This window comes from Chamaea fasciata, unplaced genomic scaffold, assembly GCF_029207755.1.
Source record: "Chamaea fasciata isolate MVZ Bird 193981 ecotype frontalis unplaced genomic scaffold, bChaFas1.0.hap1 SCAF_14, whole genome shotgun sequence".
Taxonomy (NCBI): Eukaryota; Metazoa; Chordata; class Aves; order Passeriformes; family Sylviidae; genus Chamaea; species Chamaea fasciata.
Genome location: NW_027094099.1, coordinates 5,654,841 through 5,677,502, shown reverse-complemented (window position 1 = coordinate 5,677,502; position 22,662 = coordinate 5,654,841). Strand labels below are relative to the sequence as shown.

At 42.4% G+C, this 22,662-nt stretch overlaps 1 protein-coding gene across 6 annotated transcripts in view; it reads left to right on the top strand.

The window, feature by feature from the left end:
- The window catches only part of TJP1 (tight junction protein 1), a 157,646-nt gene that overhangs the window by 78,212 nt on the left and 56,772 nt on the right, over positions 1 to 22,662 (top strand). Inside the window, exon 1 of one of the 6 annotated variants that reach the window (XM_066196509.1) lies at positions 11,828 to 12,155. The exons of the other annotated variants lie outside the window; for them this stretch is intronic. Within the exon in view, the coding sequence (XP_066052606.1) occupies positions 12,123 to 12,155 (33 nt within the window). The 5' untranslated portion in view covers positions 11,828 to 12,122. Of the gene's footprint in view, positions 1 to 11,827; positions 12,156 to 22,662 lie in introns of those variants that run through there. 6 annotated transcript variants of the gene reach the window in all.

The following is a 22,662-nucleotide window of genomic DNA, read 5'->3' as shown; positions in this document are numbered from 1 at the left end:
AGAGGACAGATTCCACAATAACTATCAGGTTGCTTATGAAGGTTACTACAATATTTGTCTTGCCCATTCCATGCTTTGCTATGCAGTCAGAAACAGATTTCAGTGTTTTCAAGAGCTGTTCAAGCATAATTAGAGACTCAAAATGAGTTGAAATCTCAGCTGGCGGCCTAGCAATTTGTTTTCATGCTGCAAGTCATTTAAGATTTATATAAGCATAACTTTTTGGTGGAGTAAGGGGATATCCTCAATCCAAGCATCCCGTTTTACCTCTGGTTTTGTGCAAGATACAAAGCACTGGGTGTCCAGCTGTGTGGTGTCTTCTGCCCCTTAACGTGGCGGAACCTTGGGAGCTGAGGTGCTGCCATCTCAGAGGCAAATGCTGCAATGTAATTGTAACAATGTTATATAAGGGCGCATTTGTTTCATTTGCAATACACTGCAGCAACAGGGTCATTGCTAAAAATATTAGCAGTGCAGGGAGTGAGGCTGCTGTGGAGCCTGGAGAAGGTTTCCATGGCAGGAGCTGCCGGGGGAGCCGGGCAGATGGAGCACGGCCAGGTGAGCAGGGCAGGTCAGAGCAGGGCCCAGGGTGCTCCAGAGGCGCTGCCCTGACTCACTGCGGCTCCTTTGGGAGGTTTTTGGTGGAGTCCTTCATCAGAGGGTGCAAGGTGCCTTTTCCTCAGTCAGCACAGAGTGGGGAACCCCAGAAGTGTCTTCAGGTGCCTCCCCGGACAGGGTCTGTTTGCTCAAGGGGTGCAGCCCACAGCTGAGTGCACACTCTGAGCGAACCAGAAATCACTCCCAAACAACTTCAGATGTGTGACTTGTGCAAGTGTCTTTGTTTCCTTCGTTCAAAGAGCCCTTTAATATAGAACTGCATACCTTGGCTGACTTAATTTCAGTTTCAAATACAAGCACCAACTTTTTAGAAACAGGGAACATGCTGGTGCTTTAGAGTGCTATTTTTCATTCCGTCTAGAGAATAATAGAATCCTGGTAGAGCAGGATGTCCCCAGGTGTACTTCTCACTGAGACTGTTCCTTTCTCTGTCCCTGACTGCCACACAATAGTGGATCGGTGGGGCACTGGCCATCCTCACTGGTGACACATGACACTCTTTTTGGAAAGAGACTTGGAGGAGGGTCATGTAAGGACTGTGTTTGCCTTTTCAGTGCAGGCAGGAGGATGGAAAATAATAATTTTAATTTTAAAACAACATGAAGTTTATCTGCATATATAACACATATATTTGAGACACCTCAGTCAACTTATCCTTGAGACCAGTGGAATTATTTTTGCAGTGGCGTGGAAAAGGTTGTGATGTAGATAGCCTTCAGTTACGCAGTTGACTCTGTTGGCTGAGAAACAAAATACTAATTTTAAAATGTAATACGATACCTAATGAAATTTTAATTTAAATTCAAATAGCAGTGTTCCCGGGCTCACCATCCAGCTCGAGTCATGACATTAAATCATGTTTTGATAAGATCTCATTACCTGTGTTGTAGTATTATAAAGTACCAAGACATTGACATGTTCTGAAGGCTCATTCACCTTATTGCTCTCCTGGCTCTCAGGTTGTACAGGTTGTACAAGACAGGGCTTGTGCTGCTGCAGGGAAGCATCATTGTTCACACCCTTGTCTCTGGGCCTTTCGTGACCATGCATGGGTAAAGCTGACCCTGCATGTATATGAGCAAAGGTTTTGCAAAGCTCACATTTTATTTGTTGGTTTTAATATAATGAGGGCAACAGCTACTGTATTATCTTGTGCTTTTGCAGATATAATAAACATTGTACCTGATTTGTAATCCTTCTCGATTGTGCTTATGTAGGTAGAGATAGTTTCACTGCTTTTCCCAAATGATCTAAGCGTTCAGTGGTTAACTCTCTAATTTATTTCTGTGCCAAGAATAATGAGTGTGTTAACTGCTCATGATGCAGCTCTGGCTGGGGAACAGAGAGAAGAGGTTTCATGTGAGTTATGGCAAAACTATAGTGTTCATGGGGGAAAAATGCCTCCACCTTCTTTCCTCCTCCATGTAAATCTCTGTCAACCCCTGCTACTGCTTCCAGATTACAGGGCTTTTAAAGAGAAATAATTAATTAGCTTCATAATCAATTTGCCAGTGCTATTAAGGGCTATTAGTGCAGCCAAGGCAATGATACAGTTAGATAAATAAAAAAGAGTAGGCTGGAAAGAAATTAGTCTGTACTGTAAGTCAAGTGTACAAAGAAAGTGTTTCTTCCAGTAAAGTAGTTTTGGATGTTTTCTGTGGTGACCTAGGGGCTAGGCTTCCTCTTTATTTTTGTTTTCTTTTTTTTTTTTTTTCTGGTCTTGACATACATTATTCAGAAACCAAAGAGATGCCCATTTGTGGAAATAGCATATGGGTACCCTGCGAGAAATATTTAGAAGTAGTATGCAATCTATTTGTCCAGCAGTGCATGTCTAAAAAGCAGCAGTGCATGTATTTGATGTTAAATGTCAGTATGACACACAGCCAGGAAAGAGTCATAGGGTTGATTTCAAGCTCTGTATTTGTAATTGGGTCCTAGGGAGGGAGGAAAAAAAAGTCTGTGTTGAAGGCTGCTGCTTTTAATGAGAAGCTTTTGAAAAATACGGGAAAATAAATAAAGTTTCTATGGCAGACCTTCTTTAAAACACTTATTACATTTATTGTAAGAAACTGTATAAATCACTTGAGCATCTTGTTGTCAATTATTGTATTTACTCATCTTAAAACAGAAGTCAGAGTACTATGTGACTCATGGAAGTTTGCACACTTGGCAAAAATTGGTTTCTCCAGCTTTGAAAAAGCTTGCAGAAATGTTTGCTAGTTAGGGAGCAAGTTTTATGGTGAGAAGCTGTATCTTTTATTAGACTAAAGCCTAACACTGGAAATACTTGACAAGCTTTCACACAAAGGGATTGAGGGACTGAAAACAGCCACACTGACTGGACTTCACTGGGAAACTTGCTTTAATTCTTGTCCTTGCTTTACCTGCTTGGAGAACAAGAAGAATTTCAGTCCCTGGGCTCTTGCTTTAGCACTTTTTACAAGTATTACAATCTCACACATTTAAAAAAGGATGTGACAGTTACACTTTTTCAGCTGGCACATCGAGTTGAACTGACAGATGTGTAAAGAAAAGGTTCAGCTAATGATATTGATATAATGTGGATTCTGTGAGGCCTAAACACTTGAATGAGAAACAGCCATCCAAGTGTGGTAAATAGAGCATTTGCCCTGTTAGCTTTGAGCTTTGCACTGTAAATATTTTTGCTTTGAATCCTTCTGTACTGACTGTATAGGTTTAGCTAGATTAAAGCATTATTCTGGTTAGAGCCTCTGGGCTTCACTAAAATATAGGTTGTGGAATGTGTGGTCCTATACTAAAGGGATGGTTTCTCTGGTTCTGGGGCAGTCAGGAGAATTTCTGACTGCATTTCTTAAATTTGAAGTTGCAGTTTGAGTAAAGGAACACCTGTGGGAATATATATTTATCTTACCAAATACTAGTGCTTCTTGGGTAATGCACAACCAGTTTTAGCAGAACAGAGCTGAGCCCTGACAGTCCTGGAGACAGATCCCAGCTGTGAGTTTCTCTGAAGAACTTTTGTTTTGGCAAATGTAAATCAGTTTACAGATTTGTTTGCAGTATAAGTGCCTAGAGAGCTGGACTGAATCTAATCAGCTGAGAGAAATGAGTGAAGTTTGGACTCTGTATCAGTATAGGCACTGTGATGACTCATAAAAATATCTCATTTAGTACTTCACATCTTTTTGAACCTCTTGTTTACTGTGATAAGCATACCCAGTATTACTCTGTGGTCAAAGCTTGATTTTGTAAATTTTGAAGTAAAATCGTATCTAGTTGTTTGGGGGTTTTTTCTGAAAAATATCTTACTGAAAATGCATTACAGGTTGTAGTTAATGAGACCAAGTGTAAAATGCCTGTATGCTTCTTGAAGATTCTGAGTGATTCAGTGACAACTGGTTTCACTGTGCCTTTACACAGCCAATACTGTATAAATCTCTAAACTAAAAAAATGAGCATCTAAGAATTTCTTGCACATGCATGATGACATATCATACAGGACTACTGAAAAAATGGCATGCAATTATCCAGGGAGTGAAGCAAGCCCTCCTGTCTCAGATGAGGTCCAGGTGCCCTCCCTCTGTAAGGCAGAGGATGCCTTTTGCCCGCAGGTTCAGAAATCTGCAGCCAAGGTGATCCCTGTGCCTAAAGTGTAGGTAAATGCTGTGTGAGTGTAGATACATAGTCATGTTATGTTTGCCAGTAAATTCAGCTTTAAAAGTCCCATCTTTGGCTACTTACTCCTGCCTCTGTGCTCCAAGGATAGGTTTTAAACCAGTATCAATTTAGGTGTCCCCAGAGAGAGTCAGCAAGACACAGCTACGGAGGGGGTGAGACAGTGCCAGGGCAGAAACGAGTGGCCAAGGAGCCTGAGCAGAATGTGGGGCTCTCATCATTAATGCTGCCCACTGATTTCATGTGCTGTGACACACCAAAGCCTAAAAGCCAGCCTGTGACGTGCTTTTCTTTCCTGACAACAGCAGGTCAGGAAATAATGCAATATCCTTCCACACTAAGCACTTTCTGTTCTAGTAGCCTCTCGTGTAAATTGCCATGTTGAAACTGTTACATACACTGAAAACTTGTAAACTTATTTTAAAAACTTGAGCAACATTTATGCAATTAAAAATACTGATATTAACCAAACTGTAACAGTTACAGATGAAATAGGGCATACTACAAAACATGTTGTCCCCGGGAGGTACATTTTGCTATTGATTGCAGACACAGCTAAAATAAAATATATAGTATCACAGATAACCAGGTGTCTACTTAGTTGCTACAGACTAAAAGTAACTGGAAAGCACTCTTAACTTTAAGATGGAAAGTATGTGGTGCTCTATGAACGTGCCTTAAATGGGATCCCTGGAGGGTGTAGTCTGAATTATTGAAATATGGATGTTCTGCTATGTTCTGCTGTGGTGTTTGATAAAAAAAATAATGTTTTAAGCACTCACGTCTCAGGCTTACATATTTTAGAATGGTAATGATTTTGAAAGGGAGCCCCAACAAAACCATCTCAGACCAGTGGTGACACCCCTGTGTAATATAATCATCCAATAAAATATATTTAAGAAACCTGTCGGGAGTACAAACAAGGCAACTCGAGTTCCTTCCAGTGACACAAACAGCAATCTTTTTAAGTGCCTTTTTTAAAAAATTGTTTTTAATATTTGGAGGTAGAAACAAAAGCAAATACCCAGATGGAAAGGGTTCATAACCCTATGGGCGTGACCAGCAGGAGCTTACTCACCTTACCTTACTCACCTTACTTACCTCCACTAAACCTTACTGAAGTTGCTCTTGTAAAGCAGGTGCTACTGGGACAGAGCTACCAACTAAGGTAAAGATTACACTGGAATTAACTGGGTGTAATCTGGTGTTCCTATAAGCACATCATTAGTTCCTTGACTTGATGGATTTGTGCATGTGAATTTTAAAAGAATAGATGGGGTCTTGTACCAGTTGTAATAAGAAAGGCAAGAGGATAAAAATAAATTCTAAAAGACGAAAGCTGAGTGGCAATAAAAATAGATTATAGGTTATAAAGGTCGGTAATCTAAGTTTCGACATTTTTTGCAATTATGCAATAAAGTCTTTTTGGTATGAAGAATTAAGAAGCAGATGAGCTCAGATTTTGCATCATTATCTATAAACACTTTAGGCAGCGTAACAATTTTTTAGTATATATTTTTGTGTTGAATGTAACAATTTTCAGTACATATTTTCATTTTCTGTATGCATGCCCTTCTCAGTAACAAAAATGAGTCATGATAATTTCCTGTAGTACTCATTGCAAGTCTGATATTTGTGCTCAAGAAACTGTAGAAGTGATCTCACCTTTCAAAACTATCTGGCTTAGAAAACCACACCTCTGCAACCTTCTGTCCTCCCCATCTTCTCTTTTCCTTGTAGTGGTGATCCTGTTTGGATTTCAGAGAACAGTTTCGTCACTTTGTATCTTGTGCAAGGGTTCTTGGAAAATTTCTGGGTTTGAATACAGAGTTGTTTGCCAGAAGGGTAATTAAATGAATCAATTCTGTTAAGCTGGCCCTGGACTGCCTTTATAAATCACTGGGTGTTTGTAGGTAACAAACCTGCGTGCATTGTCTTCACTTTTACTTTCTAAAGTTGCCTGTGCGGTTAATCTTTGGTGCATGTTGCTCGTTGTCTGGGCAAGCACTTTCTAGGGTGAACTGCTAGTCATGCTCTTCAAAAGCTAAATATGATAAATAAGAATTCTAGATCAGTGGAGCATGTGTGGTGCTGTCTGCACTGTGACTGTTTCTGGGGCTGGAATCATATCAGCACTGAATTTGCGCCTGCTGAAGTCTCACAGCTGTCTTTGATTATTTTAACAGTCCCCTCTCCATCAAATAAACCTGGAGAAAGTAGAACAGTTCTGAATATCTGACATTTTGACATCCAGTGGCTACTTAACAGTGAAGCATTTTGTAAAATCAGCCTTGATCAGCTGCATTGCATTGAAGTTTACAGTCCCGTTCATAAAACGTCTGAGATGGGAAGTGGAATAGTTACATAACATTTCTGTAATGAATTTCTGTAATAAATGAGCTCTGCTGCCGTGAAGCACAACTGAAACTCACAGATAGTATTTTCTTCCACAGTAGTCTCAGATTTTGTAACTACACGATTATACAGATGACAAAGTTTCTCCAAGACCTGGTCGAAACCATGGAGATGAATTTGTTTTTATAAGCATATCCCAAAAAGATAAGCAAAGAGACTAGATTTCAGCTCTATGGTGATATATTCTTTAATTATTTTAAGGGTTAAAATAATGTTGCATTGCCACTGCAACCTACTTTTACTTCTATTTCTACATTTCCCATTTGCTTACAAGTTGAAGTGATATTCAGGCTGAACAGAAAAAATGCCTTTGGACTGTGTTAAACCGAGTACTATTTTAAAGGTGTTAAAAAGGAAATAACAATGAGTTTCAACAGCAGGAGTTAAGACAAGCCACCTGTATGAACATATTGGGTTTATTCCCATTCTGAGCATATCCAACCTCTGGAGTGTACTTGAGGTATGTGCTTTAACCTCTCAATGAGAGGTGAAGTACAGATTTTGGGATTTTGTCTTTGTCTAACAGTTCCAGTATGTGAGAGGCAGTGAGTGACTGCAAGACTCTATTCCTGGTACACTGAGCAATTGTCTGCAGTGTTTTCAGAAGAGGCACTGTAGTGACATACAGCCCTTTAGAGAGCAGTAGGTACCAAGCTTTAGTTCCATGGAAGTGGGAGGAAGATAAGACTCATTACTAGGCATCATCACTACATTATTTTTTTCCTTAGGGACTTGATTCCTCAAGACACTGAAGTTCTGTGTAATTTTAAGGACATGGATTTCCCACAGCTTTCTGTAAACCACTGTTTTTTACATCTTGAGGTAGAAGCAGAGACTTTCTTCTCTTGTGGTTTGTATGGTGACCGCTAATTTTCTCTTCCCCTTTTTTCTTTGTTCCTGAAATGCTGAAATCATGTGGCAACTACAAACACAGAATGTACAGTATCAACTAAACTGCATGACATAATTGATAATATATTGGCCTATTTATAGCTGAGCATCCCAAGACTGCCTCATAGGGCAGCAAAACTGTCTGCTATCTCTGAAAGATCTTACTTGAATTGTTCTCTTCCTGAGCCACACACCCCACAAAAACCACAGGAAGTTGTCTCTGTAGTGGCTGCGGTTCTGCAGTTTCCTTCTTCCACATCTTTAAGTGGTCAAAACATTTCTTAAAAAGTTAAGTCAACACAAAGTAGAGAATAGACTTCCTGTTCTTGCAGTGTAACAGATACCCATGCCCTCAGAAAGAAGGATTCACACATCTGACTGTCCTTCTGCGTCCTTTGCATCAATGTAGGGTCATGGTTTGAACTTATTAAATAATAGTTTTATTTTTAGGTTTCCTACCAAGAAAATATAATGGTACTTTTTTTAGACATCTCCCAGTAGCAGTTATTTAAAGGATGAGTAAAGCACTTGCTTTTCTTCAGCCCTTGACTTCCAAGACAATTTTCTATCTAAAGATAGGGGTTAAAGATGATCCTGTTTTCAGAACCCATAAGGGTAGAATCAGAAATATGCTTTAAAATTCTGGTCCCTTAGCTAACAGATGGGACTTGCTGTATATCCGTATCTGACTGAATGTACTATATATATAAGGCATATATATACCTAAGCACTAACACATACATCTCTCTTGCTATATATCAATATGTGTATATAAATATGTAGACATCTGCTGTTTCATTAAAGATTTTTAAAGGGAACAATGAATACACTGGAATCCTAACAGTCTTAACAGTATATAATTTGCTCTTTCAGACATGTATTTTGTAATATTTATCTAAAAATTTAAAAACCCAGCAAGATTAAATAGGACTATAAAATTCAAAGTTACTTGTACTTAAGATAATTCTATGTTGACTTGACCAACATTTGATTTGGCATTTTCAGTACTGCTGATAGTAGATTTGCTTGTGAGCAATTTCTTAATGAAGAGATGCAAAAATTCTCCTGAAGGAAGAATTTCAAAGGACAGCAACATGATTCTGCTATTGCTTTGTAGAAAAACAAGCAAAACCACTCATTAAAAATAATTTGTATCTACCAAAAAATTTATGCATTTTACCAATGCTGATAGAATAAGATGGCATTTCTGGCTCCTCTAATTTGTATCAAGAGTAGAGATGAAGATTTAAATAACTGTTGGATGAAAGAGAAGGAAGATGGTGGAGGGAAGGGAAGGGAAGGGAAGGGAAGGGAAGGGAAGGGAAGGGAAGGGAAGGGAAGGGAAGGGAAGGGAAGGGAAGGGAAGGGAAGGGAAGGGAAGGGAAGGGAAGGGAAGGGAAGGGAAGGGAAGGGAAGGGAAGGGAAGGGAAGGGAAGGGAAGGGAAGGGAAGGGAAGGGAGAAGGAAGGAAGGAAAGGAAGGAAGGAAGGAAAGGAAGGAAGGAAGGAAGGAAGGAAGGAAGGAAGGAAGGAAGGAAGGAAGGAAGGAAGGAAGGAAGGAAGGAAGGAAGGAAGGAAGGAAGGAAGGAAGGAAGGAAGGAAGGAAGGAAGGAAGGAAGGAAGGAAGGAATCTCTGTAGTCTCTGTGGGCCAAAAGAGTTATGCATATCCAGCTGTTTTAAACCCCTAGCAAAAGTCCTTTCTTGTTAAGTGGTCTCCCTCCTTGTTAAATTCAGTGTATGGATTGGTAGCATTTTCTCGTCCAATGTAAGATGATGCAAAAATGGCACCTCCATCTTTGCTGGAACTTTCTTCGCTTAATATTTTTTTTTCCTTCACCTTTCTATTTATTCCTCATCTTTCTCCCAACACTTTAATAACTGCTTTTCTTTCCCATGGTCCTTCTCCCTCATTTTAGGGAATCCATCTCCACCTCTGTTAGCGTGCCTTCAGTCCTCTTTCATTCCCTTGCCTCATCTTGGTTGATCATCTTTACTCTTTGTTTGGAGCCCGTCCTCTTCCCCAGCCTGTAGGTCTTGTCCGCCCTCCCCAAAACTATTCAAGGAGAGAAAGATGAAAGGGGACGATTATTTTACCCTACAGTTGATCAGGTCATCCTCCCCTGAGTTTCTTTTCGTGCGTCTCCACACCTTGAAATCTTCCCCCTCCTTCCTGTTGTGATCTCAGCCTTTTCCTTCCTGCCTCCTCTGGTGAATACTCTGGCAATGAAGCATGTGGGCATGAAACCCGTCACATCCCGCCTTCTGCATGTGTAGATAGAATTTAAGAAAAAAACCTGAGGCTTAGTTACATCTAGCAATTAGCAACTAAGAAATGTGCAGTAGCGTTTCCATGGAAGGCGCCGGCGGAGGGGCTCTGGCAGGAGGCCACGCTGCAGCACGGGAGAGCTCCCGTGGAGCCGGGCCCTCCGCAGCTCGCACAGCGCTCCGGGGGGAAGGAAAGGGCGAAGCCGGCTGTTGGGGCACTCCGGGGGCGGTCAGGTGTCAGACAGCCGGGGACGCTGCTGACAGAGGTCCCTGGAGCTGCGAGGCTGTGCCGGTGTGTGCTACGGAGAGGTCGCCGTGGGCTCTCCCTGCCCTGCGGTCCGCGCTCTCCGCTCCACGGTGGAGGAGTTGGCCCTTCCCCCTGATTTCGGACTGCTGCCTTGGGAATTTGCTTCAGCTATTTCCTGGAATATGAATTTGTTTATTTTCAAAAGAGAACAAACGTAAAACTCATACAGTAGCTTTGGGTAGGGCGTTTCTTGGTGGAAGAGTGATTCGGATCGTCGGATTATTGCGTCTTTTGAAGAATTTAAGTACTTCTGGAGATTGCATGGAGCACAGAAGCAGCTGGTAGCACATAAATAGTACAACCGCAAGAAAATTGTGGCCCTGATACCATGGCTTTTACTGTCATATATATCTCGTGAAATGTTTGCAAAGTGAGTGCAAAGTACTCCCGTTTTGGTTTGGGATTTTTCTCACCTACTTTCCTCTCACTGGAACTTTATGTACCTGATTAGTCATGCCACTTGGGCTCTTATCTAATTCTAAAGAGTAAATTAAGCAACACCATAAACTATGGACCACAGCGATGTGACTAATAAACGGAGTGTGCTATCTTTTCACTCGGGTTTGAAGCACTTTAATGGGTGATGCTTCTGGAAGCCGTTCGGTTGACTTATGACTTGGCCCTACAAAATTCGGGGGTGTGCTCAGCTTTCTGTGGCATGAGCCATCTCGAAAGTCAGAACTCCAGCTGCATTTTCAGACAGCCTCATCGTGCATGGGTTGGGCATCCAACGCCCAAAAGTAAAATAACATCTTTAAAAGCCTTTCCTTTTAAATCGAAAAAAAAAAATCGCAGTATTTCTCTTAGTGCTTAAGCAAATACTTACTTTGCAAAAGACACTAAAAAGGCTTTGTCTAAAATACTGGGAAAAGTTTATTTTTCAAAGCCACAGGCAGCAGTTCATGGTGCTATAGGAAATGCTAAGGCTATGCAGTCACCACCTTAAAGCAAAGCAAATCTCCCAAGTTGTTTTCTTTTTGTGTCTTTATTGCTTTTATCTCAAGAACAAAATGTACAATTAGGGAACTCGAAAGCTAACGTCCCGCCCCTTCAAACAATGGGCAAACGCAAAAGCAGGTTCGAGCCCGCGCTGATCGACATCGCAGTTCTGCGGCGGCTCCAGGGGGCGAGAATTCTGCCCGTGGGCGCTGCAGGACCGCGCGGCGCGGAGAGCGCGGGCACGGGCCCTGCCGAGCGCCCGCAGCCGGCCCGTCCCGCAGCCCCCGCGGCGCTCCCGGTGCCGGTGCCGGTGCCGGTGGCGGTGGCGGTGCCGGTGGCGGTCCCGGCCTGCTCCGCTCCCCGCGTTCAAACGCCCCCCGAGCTCCCATAGGCTGCGCCGGCCCGGCCGCGCTCGGCCCCCGCCGCCCCGACCATGGCGCGGGGGAGCCCGGCGGCGAGCGAGCCCCGCGGGCGGCCCCTCACCGCGCCGCGCCCGGCAGAGCCCGCGGGGCCGGGACCGGCCGCTCCGCCACCGCCGCTCCGCCGCCGGCCAGGGGTCCGGGTCCTGCGGCGAAGCGGAGGCGGGCGGCGGCGGGGCGGGCGGTCCCCCCGCGGCGGGATGGGCCGTGCCGGCAGTCGGACATGTCGGTGGCTGCGCGGGGGGAGAGGCACGAGGCGGGCGGGCGGCGCGGCCGCTGAGCGGGCGGGCCCGGGGGCAGCGCGGCCGCTCCCGCGCTCCGTGCCCCGGCGGCGGAACCCGGCTCCGGCGCACCAGGCGCGGCGGGAGAGAGACCGCACTTTTATCAAACTTGAGCCTCCGCTCCCTTCCTCTTTCTTCCTCTCTCCCTCCTCCCCCGTCCCCGCCCCTTCCCTGCCGTCCTCCTCTTCCTCCTCCCCCCCGCGCCCTGGGATGTTTATTCGGGCGGCTGCGTGAGGCGCGGGCGGCGGCGCCGAGTTTCTCTCCCCCGGCCTGAGGAGTTGCAGGCGCGCACACGCTCGCCCGGCTCCGGGGGAGAGAAGGAAACAAAATGTCTGCCAGGGCCGCGGCGGCTTCCACCAAGGTAAGACTCGGCCCCGGGGCGGCCGCGTTCCCTGCCCGCTCCTATCCTGCCGTTCCCCCGGCGCGGTTTTCCCGTTGCCCCACCGAGCCCGCACCGCGGCGGCCGCGGCTTTACCCCCGCCCGTCCCGAGGGCGCGGGCTAGCGCGGACCGAGGAGGTGGGCGAGGCGGGCCGGAGCCTCCCGGCCGCCTTCCCCGCAGAGCCTCCCCCGCAGAGCCTCCCCGCTGCCCGGCGGGAGGGGCGCGCAGGTGGCCCGCACCCCCCCGGCCCGGGCCGCTGCCCCGCCGGCCGCCCCCGCCGCGGTCCCCGCTCGGCCGCCCACCTGTTGGACGTGCGGGCCCCGGCGGCGGGACGGCTGCGGCAGCCGGGCCCTGCCCCGGGAGAAGCCCCCGCGCTCCCGCCGGTGCGCTGGCCGTGCCCTTTTGTTCCAGGCTGGAGCCGGGTAGCAATTAGGAAAGGTTCAGCCGGGAGAGTCCAGTACTGCAGGATTTTTTCTGTGGCCGCTGAATCAGTCGGGGATGATTGTTGCTGACATACGGTAAACAGCTTTGGGGCGGCAGTAATCCGTCAGAAACTTGTGCCGGTCCTCCACCTGATCCGTAGGTGTTGCCGGTGCAGGTGCACGTTGCGGGGTGTGTACTCTGACCTCCCCCGGCGCTGCGCGGCCGTGAGTAATGCCGAGCGGCCCCGGGGGAGAGAGGTGGAGTTAGGAACGCTCAACAGGTTATTTCTCCTTCCTGTAAAATTAAAGGTTCGCTTTGAAACTAGTTTGAATTTGAATTTCGAACTAATTTTTAGCTTGTGGCGCCTGAGTAGTTGCTCCGGCTTCAGCGCGACGAGTTCCCGTGGTGTATGTTAGCTGGTGTTGCCGGAGCTCGGCTTAGTGGTGTTTGCTTTCGAGTGAAACTATGTGGTTTCGGTCTGATGACACTTGCTGGTACGCACTTACTCAGAAGTGGTATTCTACAGGCTAAAGTAAAACGTGCACCTTACTGTATTACTACCGAAAAACTTCGGTACTTGAGATACTAAGTGATAAACTTACTATTATTGTAAGATACTGTTAGCTGGCGACTTTACTAACTCCTGAGTCTTATTTTCGAGGTGTGTTCAAGGCAACCTCAGCTTCCAGAGTGGAATTTAAAAAACTTAAAAGCTAATGTTGACTACTGGGTTTCATGCCTCATTTTAAGTATGCTTCAGGAGGTATTGTATTATATTTTAACATATACACAAGCACATTTCAACAATTAATTGGAAGAGTAACTTATTTTGGGTAATGTTTCACACTTCTGCTATTTCACTGCTTCTGTCCCCTAGCTATGGAGGCAGATAAAATATACTTTTTAGCCCTTTTCAGATGCATTTATATTAGCGACAAATAGGAGTTGAAGTTAAATATTGAATAGTGTTGTGTTAGAATTCTGCTGTGTGAGCGATTGTGAGAAATTGCCTCAACTTAAATTTTGCAGATTTTTTTTTTTTTTGGGTGTAAAACTAGGGTGTAAAGTTCTCATTTCTGGTTCAAAACGCTCTTTTTAAATACAGCTATTTTGTGAGGCTGCAGACAAATATTACTTACCACACATGCGTGTACTGTCTTGAAGTGTTTTTCTATTTTTAAATACGGAAGTGTATTTGAAGTTGCAGAAGTGTACAGAAAGTGTGTCTGTTTTGGCTGTAGACTGGTGTACAGACTGTGTTAATTGGGAGTTGTATCTTGCCATAGCAGTTACTTGAAACTCCTTCTGCTCATGGTCATATCACATTGGCCCTTGGAGCTTGCATACATGCATACAGTATCAGCCAAACTAATTATACTGAAAGGTATGTTAATTTAAGAATGTTGCAAAATATAGTCTCACTGGGGTTTAACTCTTTACTGGGATGCTTTCAGATTTGTGCAAGTCATGTAATTGAAATGGCGTATCCTTTTGGGGAAAAAACCTCATTTTGTAAGTCCTGTGACTGTCAGTGTAAATTCTTAATCTGTCATAGCTTTGAATCGAAATTATTTCTTATTTTTTTTTCTTTTCATTGTCAAAGCAGAGGTGCTTTCGGTAGATGGATAATGTTAATTTTATTTCAACCATTGGTTTCTGGGCTGCTCTCTGTGTAGTTTTAATAGTTATACACAAGGAGATGTAAAAGTTTTTGGAAGTACTAGAATACTGGGGGATTTCTGTGTTCACATTGCAGATCTTGTTTCCTTTAGTTACCCCTTTGGACATGGTATCTGGTTTCTCATTTTCGGGGTTGTAGTGCATTAAAAAAGCCTCTGTGAATGTTTTTCTCTTAACATTTACTTATACTTTTGAGCTTTGTGTCCATAGCCACAGTTACCTTTCCACACTTGACCAGACAAAAGCTAAAAAAAATAGAAAAAAACTTATATTTGATTGGCTGACTAAGTCTTATTTGTACATGAGATAATCTTGGCTGCTGTGATTGATTATGTTACACCGTCCTATCAACAGTCTTTAACAAACAGTTTCGCTGCCCTTCTGTTTTGATTACTTAGCTTTTTCCCCTGCCATGCTGTAAAAGAATGTGGTTTTATTAAGGTGTTACGTTCTTGTTGTAGCTGTTGGTAATGTACTGTAGAAAATGGTGGAGAAATGAAGATTTGCTGGAAGTGTAACCTGGTCGTGGCTGTTACTGCAAAATTTAAGGAGCCTGATCTCTTCTGATGTCTTTTTGAACAGTACTAATGGATGCTATGGGAAGGACTCTGTCAGGGTCTTAATAATGAGATGTAAATTTTCTTTCTCCCTGTAAGCTGGAGATTCAGATATAGTCCATACTGGTAAAAAAAAACCAAACCAACGAAACAAAAAAAAAAATCCCAAAAAGCCTTCAAATTGTACATGAGATAGAACTTACTGAATCCCTGAGCCTTTTTGAATGCTGAATCTGAGTTCTTGAGACTTGTTTCTATTTTTAAATACATTTATGGAGAGTATTTAAGTCTTTCAGCTCAGTCGTGTAACTAATTGAATTTTGGTTATTTTAACTGGCTTTCTGACCCTCGGCATGTGTCTGTTAACTACCCCTTGAATCAGGAGCTGAGAACAGGACTGTTAATGGTTCAAGACATGCTGATTGCAAGGACTCCTTGGTTTTCTGTTTTAGAGGCAATGCCTTGTGGTTCCCATGAGTATGGGTTAGTGTTGTACCCAAAATCTTACTTGGAAACACTGATGGATTTGTTTCTTGTAGAGCATATTCGTGCAATTTTTTTTTCCAAGTGGTTTTTAGTTCAATCTGTCAGATAGCTAAGTTTGGAGCAGTAATTTATTTTTCCTATGTAAGTCTGTATATGGGTGCTGTGAAGTTAAATCAGTTCTTTGACTGTTCGTGAGATTCTTCAACTGTAACAACAAAGAAATAAATACATAGAAAACAAATATGGGAAAGTAACTGAGAACACAGTTTAACCTAAGAATCTACCTCCTATATGGAAAAGAGAGCCTTTAAAATACTGCATTTAATTTTTTGCTACTCTTTCTGTAAGTTGTATTTGGACCTTAGGAAATACTAATTTTAATGTTCTGGTCGGTATTTTTCAAAGAATAATTTATATGAGTAGCTTGTACTTCAGGCTTGGATTTTCTTGAATTCATTGTTCCAGTTAGGACTATCAGCAACTTCAACTACCAGATGATACTTGAGGTGCATTGTTCAGTATGACTTGGGCTGCAGTGTGGGAAGAGCTGCCAGCTCCACACTCCGTAGGTCATTATGAAGTGTATTCTGGAGTTTGCTTCTGGTTCAACGTGCAGCAAAGAGATTACTGTAATGTAAACAGAGCTTGAAATCTGACGGTGCCTGGCAACTGGCTCCACCTTTATAGAGTGGAAAATCAGTAAGACCTTATCAGTGACCGGCTAGCTAATCTTTGTGTCAAGTAAAACATCTAGAAATGGGTTATTGTACATCATAGGTGTTCTAACATGGACATTGTGCTACTGCTTATGAGAATAGATACTTCTGTCTGTGCAAAAAAAGCTCAAAACATAATATTTTGAATACGTGCTTGGAGTCAAGAGTGGTTATTGAGCTTGAATATGTCTGTTGTTACTGCAGTGTACCATTGTTGTCAAAGCTTTGGGTACTGGTGAAAATACTTGATATTTAACTACTCAGAATAAGGTACTGAGTTGGAAACTGTAACTAGTCGACTACTCGAGCTCTGAATTGTGCTAAATATGTTGGGTTTATTACTTGAAGTGCTGTGCAAAAGTATCGCCTGTCTCAGGTCAAAGCACTCATCCAAAAGCTTTGTATCAAAGTTGAAGTTCTCACCAAGGACTGAAGTGTTCACCCATTTTTCTTGCCAATAAGCTTTCAGTGTGAAATAGGATCCTCTCTGTTTTCTTCTCCTGTCCTCTATACCAGCATAAGGGCCATGTCTTGTGTACACTGAAGTGGTGGGGGAAAATCTGATTAGTCACAGTGTGGGGGGAGTAAGGCCTTGTACATGTCCATCTCAAAATTAACAGTCCCAATATTTGGTTTGTAACTCTGTCAAATTCTAGGTGTCAGTTTGAGTTAAGGGATAGTATTCGAAGCAAATGCTGTTATTGTTTTTGTTATGGATTAAGAAAGACATTTGTCATTTATATCCCCACAAATATTTCCACGTTATCATGGTATAAATACAACAGAAATAATTATCAAACTATGCCCAGTGCTTTCTCAGGCAAATATATTACTAATGACTTCTTCACTGAATGTACTGATTAAGCAAACAGCCGTAGGGAAGTCTTAAAATGAATTCCATGAGTCTGTGCAGTGTATTTATGCTGAGTCCAAAAAGTCCTGAAATGAAAACACTGTCTTGTCTTATAATTATGCTATTTTAGGGACAGATTATTCAAATATGCACTGTACAGTCATAAATAGTAGGGGCGCTCTTGTTTCAAGGGGCTGTGACGTGCCTGGGTGAAGGATCTGAGAAAATGGAGGGACATGCTCAGCTGAACACTTAAGGTCCAGCGTGGATCCCTTGGAGGCTGAAGAGCAGCAAGTGCTGCTGAGGCCCCAAGTGTGGTGGCCTGTCCAGGGACAGTGGTGTCGGCTTGGTTATCCGTGGGATTTTCCGACTGTGGTGTGCTCTTAGGCAGCTCCTTAAGCCCCAAGCTCTGTGGACTGTTAGGGTTATGTAGATGGGCTACTGCAGGGTTGGAGAAGTGCCCCAGTGTGTGCAAGACTGGGCACTTGGCTTTTGGGTACTATTCCTGGCTCTGTGGGGTGCTCAGTAGCTCTTTAGAGGTCTCTCCTACATTTGCACATCAGGATTTATTTAGACACTCGGAAAAATGCTATTTTTGGTGGTGCTAAAAATTTAAACATTGGCTGTACATTAAAAAAGTATTTATTTTCTCAGGAGTATTTGGTAATCTCTAATAGGATTCTTGTTTCCTAATCCATTATAAACAGATGTTCTACCCTTTTGTGGTGGGGGAGGGCAGCCTAAATTCAGTAAGATGATAGCAGTAGGGAGTGTTGTGTTGAAGAAGTTCACATTCTTAGGAGAAGTGGGCAAATGTGACCTTTTTGGCCTACATAACTCATCATAAGGTGTGTGGTTAACTTCCCATAGCAGAGGAAACAGCAACAGAACTTGGTATGGCTCTGATGGTCTTTTTGTCTCTCCACGCCCACATATACAAAGTTCTGATATGCTGAAAATAGAAATTGAGCAAAAGTAGGCAGTTTGTTTGAGTTGTCGTTCCCAAGGCTTTTCCCAGTAAGTACTGCACTGCAGAGCAGCCTTCTGTCTTCCTCACATTTGCCTTTTACATTTGACTTCTTCTTAGGAACTTAATTATGAAATATTTCCCCACCCCTCCTAAAAAGGCAGTAATTAGTTTTCAACTTGTGTTCCTTTGGGATTGTAGGGGCAGTTCCTTGCCTAGTTTGAATGGAGTCCAGTAACAGTGTCTTCCCCTCTGCCCCACTGGGTCAGCAATCACTTTAACAGATGGCCCCCTTCTCTGTATCCAGCTTAAAAATTTTCGTGTAAATATTAAATGGACCTGGTCCAGCTATTTACACTCTGGGCTGGTGACTGTTTCTTAGGATGTATCCAGATGGGAGATAGAATGAGCAAGGTGCTCAGAGACTTGTTAATACACTTCAGAACATATGGTCAAGCGTTTGGACACGGCTCTGGGAGGCGAGTTTGTTCGGCTGAAATAACATCCACTGCCCTTTCCTGCAAACCTTCTTGGGGCTCTTTCTTTAGCCAGCCATGGTGCTCTTTACAGCAGCATTAATGACTTGGTTATATTCACCAGGAATTCAGTAACACAAAAATTATTGAGAAGTAACTTGTGGCTGAAGAGACACCGCTCAATTTTTCAAGTTAATTAAAAGGAAGTAATAACCTTAAATTATAACCAGAAGCAGTAGCATAATGAAACAGGACAGATTGTGAAATTTGAACAATGATGTCAGTTTTTGTATTACTTAAATTACAGCAGTGGTGACGTGACTTCGACAAAGGACTGACCTGGCACATGTTGCTATTAAAAGGTGCATAAAAACATATTTAAAACTTAAAAAAATTAAAAAACCAAAACAAAGAATGTGTAGATGATGCTTTCAGCTTCATTGAAAATATAACAGGCGTAAATTATGTAATCTAAAGATGTATTGGTTTTCATAGAAAGTAACAGTTGGAATGACTGTAGCTGTAAAGCTGTAGAAGTAACTTTGAGGTGCTACTTGACAATGTGGTATAATTAATTAGTTAGTTGTAATTTGCATGGAATCAGGATAGTACCTGGGGCTAACACTGCCAGTTATTGTTTATCTGAACAAATTCCAAGACTTGTAATAAATACGCAATTCATGTTCATTTTGGATGACTGGCTTCCCCAGAATTAAATCTGGGAGAAGGCCAGATCGTGTTAACCCTCTCATCACAGGGTGCTTGTTTAAAAACTTTTTCATGTCGCTTGGCCCAGCATTGTTCCTACATGTTATTTGGAAAAAGTACTCCTTTGCCCATGAATGCCTTCACATGAATTAGTTTCTCAGTACAGTGTTAGGTGACAGGGATAATGGCTTTTCCAATAAACCTGCACTCCTGAAATAATTTTTTCACTGGGTATTAAGATCTTGAAGCCAAGCTTAAAGGCATGGCTTTCTGACAAAAGAACTTGTGTTTCCTCCAGAATCGAAATTAAGTTGTGGAAAGTGATTGGCCATTACATACAGGATAAACCTCTCTGTTAATAACCCAGCTATGTAAGAATGGAAATTCCTGGAGCGTAATCTCATATGAGAGAACTAAATGCACTTGCATTTTGACTGGTTTTTGCTCTCTATGGCTAATGTAGGCTGGGTTAATATTCCCAAAGCAGGGGGCATTTAGCTAGGATGTACAAGAAAGGGATACAGGTTTACAGAAACAATGTTGATGGCTTGAATGAAGAACATGTTTCATCTGTATCAGATGCAGTGCTGTAGAAGCACTCTGTGGGGTTATTTTTTACAACGCTCATGCTCATGTCGTTTATTGTGGTTTGTTTATTGTTGGTAGTTCAATGGTAAATCCACCCTAGAACTGCCCGGGAAAGTGCTGAGTTTCAAATGAGGGGATCTGTTGTTTAAATTGTTTGAATACCAGTGCTAACATAAAAGGTTTTCTTACTTGTTGTGTTTATTTGCAGTCAGTAAATGTCTCTGTCCTGAGAAGGTGTGTAAGGAATGGCAAGGAGGCAGTGGTTGAGAGTTACTGGGATAGTTTCTCCTTTGGAATGACCAGTAGTGTAGGGTTTTGGTCTTTGTTTTGTTTTTCCCTTCCTGCATGATGAGGGCACCTTTTAAATCAATTGCATTATTGGTAATACTAGGTTTGTCTTTCTGGCTGTTAATTTAGTTTGGTTTACAGTAAGGTGAGATTTATGTCCTGCACTTGAAGTTGTGCTAGCATTGTAGTTTAAACAGGCAGGAGATGCCTTTTAGACATAAATGTGATGTTTCTGTGGCATGTATTTCATGCTGAACTTCTGACTGCATTTATTGTCTCCATTAAAAAAAAAATCAACCATGCCTTAAAAGTACTTTAGACAAAAGCAAGCAGTCAGAAAAATATTGCATAGGCTTTTTTCTTTCTTCTTTATGATGGAATTAAAATTGAGAATTTTTGCCTTGTTCTTTGTATTTGGTTTTTCTCCCTCCTGTGTGAATGATGAATGCTTGAATCACCTCTAGTGAAGTAGAACTAGATTTGTTAGTGGAGCTGGTGGTCTGCAGCAAAAGGACTACACAGGACAAGGAAACTGGGGAGCTGCCAGGGTAGATCCTGTGCAGGGAGCCTTGGGGTCAGCTTGGCGACTGCCTTCTTTGCTCTGGGGCACCACACAAACACGTGAATCAAATTGTGGGTTGAAATAGTTTTGACTGTGCCTGATCAGGCTGTTGGCAACTATATGCTACATTTTTAATCTTGTGAGGTAGATTGACTGATAGATCTAATTTTGCTTTTCTGTTTCTAGAAAAATCTGTTGTTAAAGTCAATGACTGGCCTTGCCTGGCTATGAATAAATTGCTTGGGATGTTTATAGCTGGCAACAATAATTTTTCTTTTCTCTGACAGAAAGTACTGGTTTTCAACTGGAATTAAACCCTTACTATGAAAATTGCATTTTGCTTGCTCCACCTTTTAACTTCCAGAGCAGGACCTTATAATTTACTCAGTAGTAGTTGCAGTCTTGCTGTATTTAAAAGTTAGTTTTGTAGGAAGTAACTTTAAACATTTTGGAGCACTTTTTAAGAAAGAAAAAGCCCCTTCTAAGATATTTCTACTTCATAAACTACTATGGATGGTTACAAAACTTTGTCAATAGTTTTCCCTCTATCATAAGAGTAGACTTTGATGTTTTAATGTTCCTTTCTTTAATTTGTGGGTTATTCTGAGTTTCCTGGATATGCTTACAGTGTGGAGGTTAGTATGTAGCTGACCAAAACATAATACCTAAAATCTGTCTTTACTGTCCTAGCCCTTCAAGCAATGTAATTATGTTGCTTCCAAGTGATAAGCCAAGGCAATTTACAGATTACTGGAATGCTTGAAAACACTGACCTTTCAGGTCACTCAGAGCACTCCTATTATGCAGAGATTGCTGTGGCACTGTTGTAATGTGCTGGCCTGTCACATGCTGACTAACTTGCAGAAAGCTTTGATGCAGCTGTTTTAAAAATGCTTTTGCTGACTGATAGGCACTTAGGCTACTGCCTGTGAACAAAGCCAGCTCTCATTCCATGCTTTTAGCCCCCATTTTCTATAACAACACTTCTTCCCTGCTGACTATGAACACAGTTCTTATCTGGGCCCAATTGTTGACTTGTCTCCATTTAAATTGTATTTGTGTTAATTTTCACTTCAAAAATAGTCATGTGTGTGAGAGAGATGCGGTTTGTGTGGTTTATTCAGAGCTGCTGCAAACAAGCAGCCTTGGAAAGTTCAGCGGTGGCCATAAAGAGGGGGTGGATTAGGGAGAAGAAAGTGTGTGTGACTGGGGAGAGAAGGGATTAAAAAACAATGGTCCTTTATTGATGACGAGTACAGTGGAAAGTAGTTTACTGCAGTGTTGCATATATTCTATCTAATGTCCTTTCTTGAATTGGTGTGAAGAATAAGAAGAATTTGACAAACGTTTCCTTTTAGAATCTGATGCTTAATGGGCCTCATACATGGTAATTAGGTCAGTACCTTCTATGGTATTAGACACAGGACTAGAACATAAATAGAGATTAAGCTGACTTGATTTTTTTTATTTACTGTCTTTACTTTTATTTAGTTTTATTAATAGATGTTAAATCAGGTAGTGCCTGAATCGCAGAGATCATGGGAAGAGGAGAAACAAGTACAAAAGAATAAAATCCATAATTCCAGTAGCCTGGTGAGACTGTTATAGGGATAAATTGGGGGTTTTTTTCTTCCACAAAACACAGGGAATCTATATTCTCTCTGAAAATAAGGTGCTGGATGTTTGGGGGAAGTAGACATCTAATTCAAGTAAGACTCTACATAAGAAGCATGACAGCCTATTGCCTATGAAGGGCAAGTTTAGCAATTCACAATTTAGTCTTTGTTTCTAGGGAATATGTTTGTATTTAATATATTCTATTGGTTGTCTGCATCTCAGATTCTAAGCATGTTAGAGTTCAGTGCATTTGGATCAAAAACTAAGCGTGTCTGTTCTATTCTGCTGAGAGGTGGAAAATAAAGAGGTAACATTTGATTGGTACTTATGTATCATTTTAGGTAATTCTGAGCTTCTGTTGTACGGCATGGCATCATTGTCTCCTTGTTTGGGGGAAGTGTGACGTCAGGAATTCATCTCTTTATTGCAATTCCAGTAACTGCAAAACATGCACAACCTGTGCCTAAAATCTCTTGAAGCAGTGGTGTTGCGTATGCAGGGATAAGCACGGGTGTACTTAAAATTGCCTTTGCTCTTTGACCACATACTATACAGTGGCAATGCACT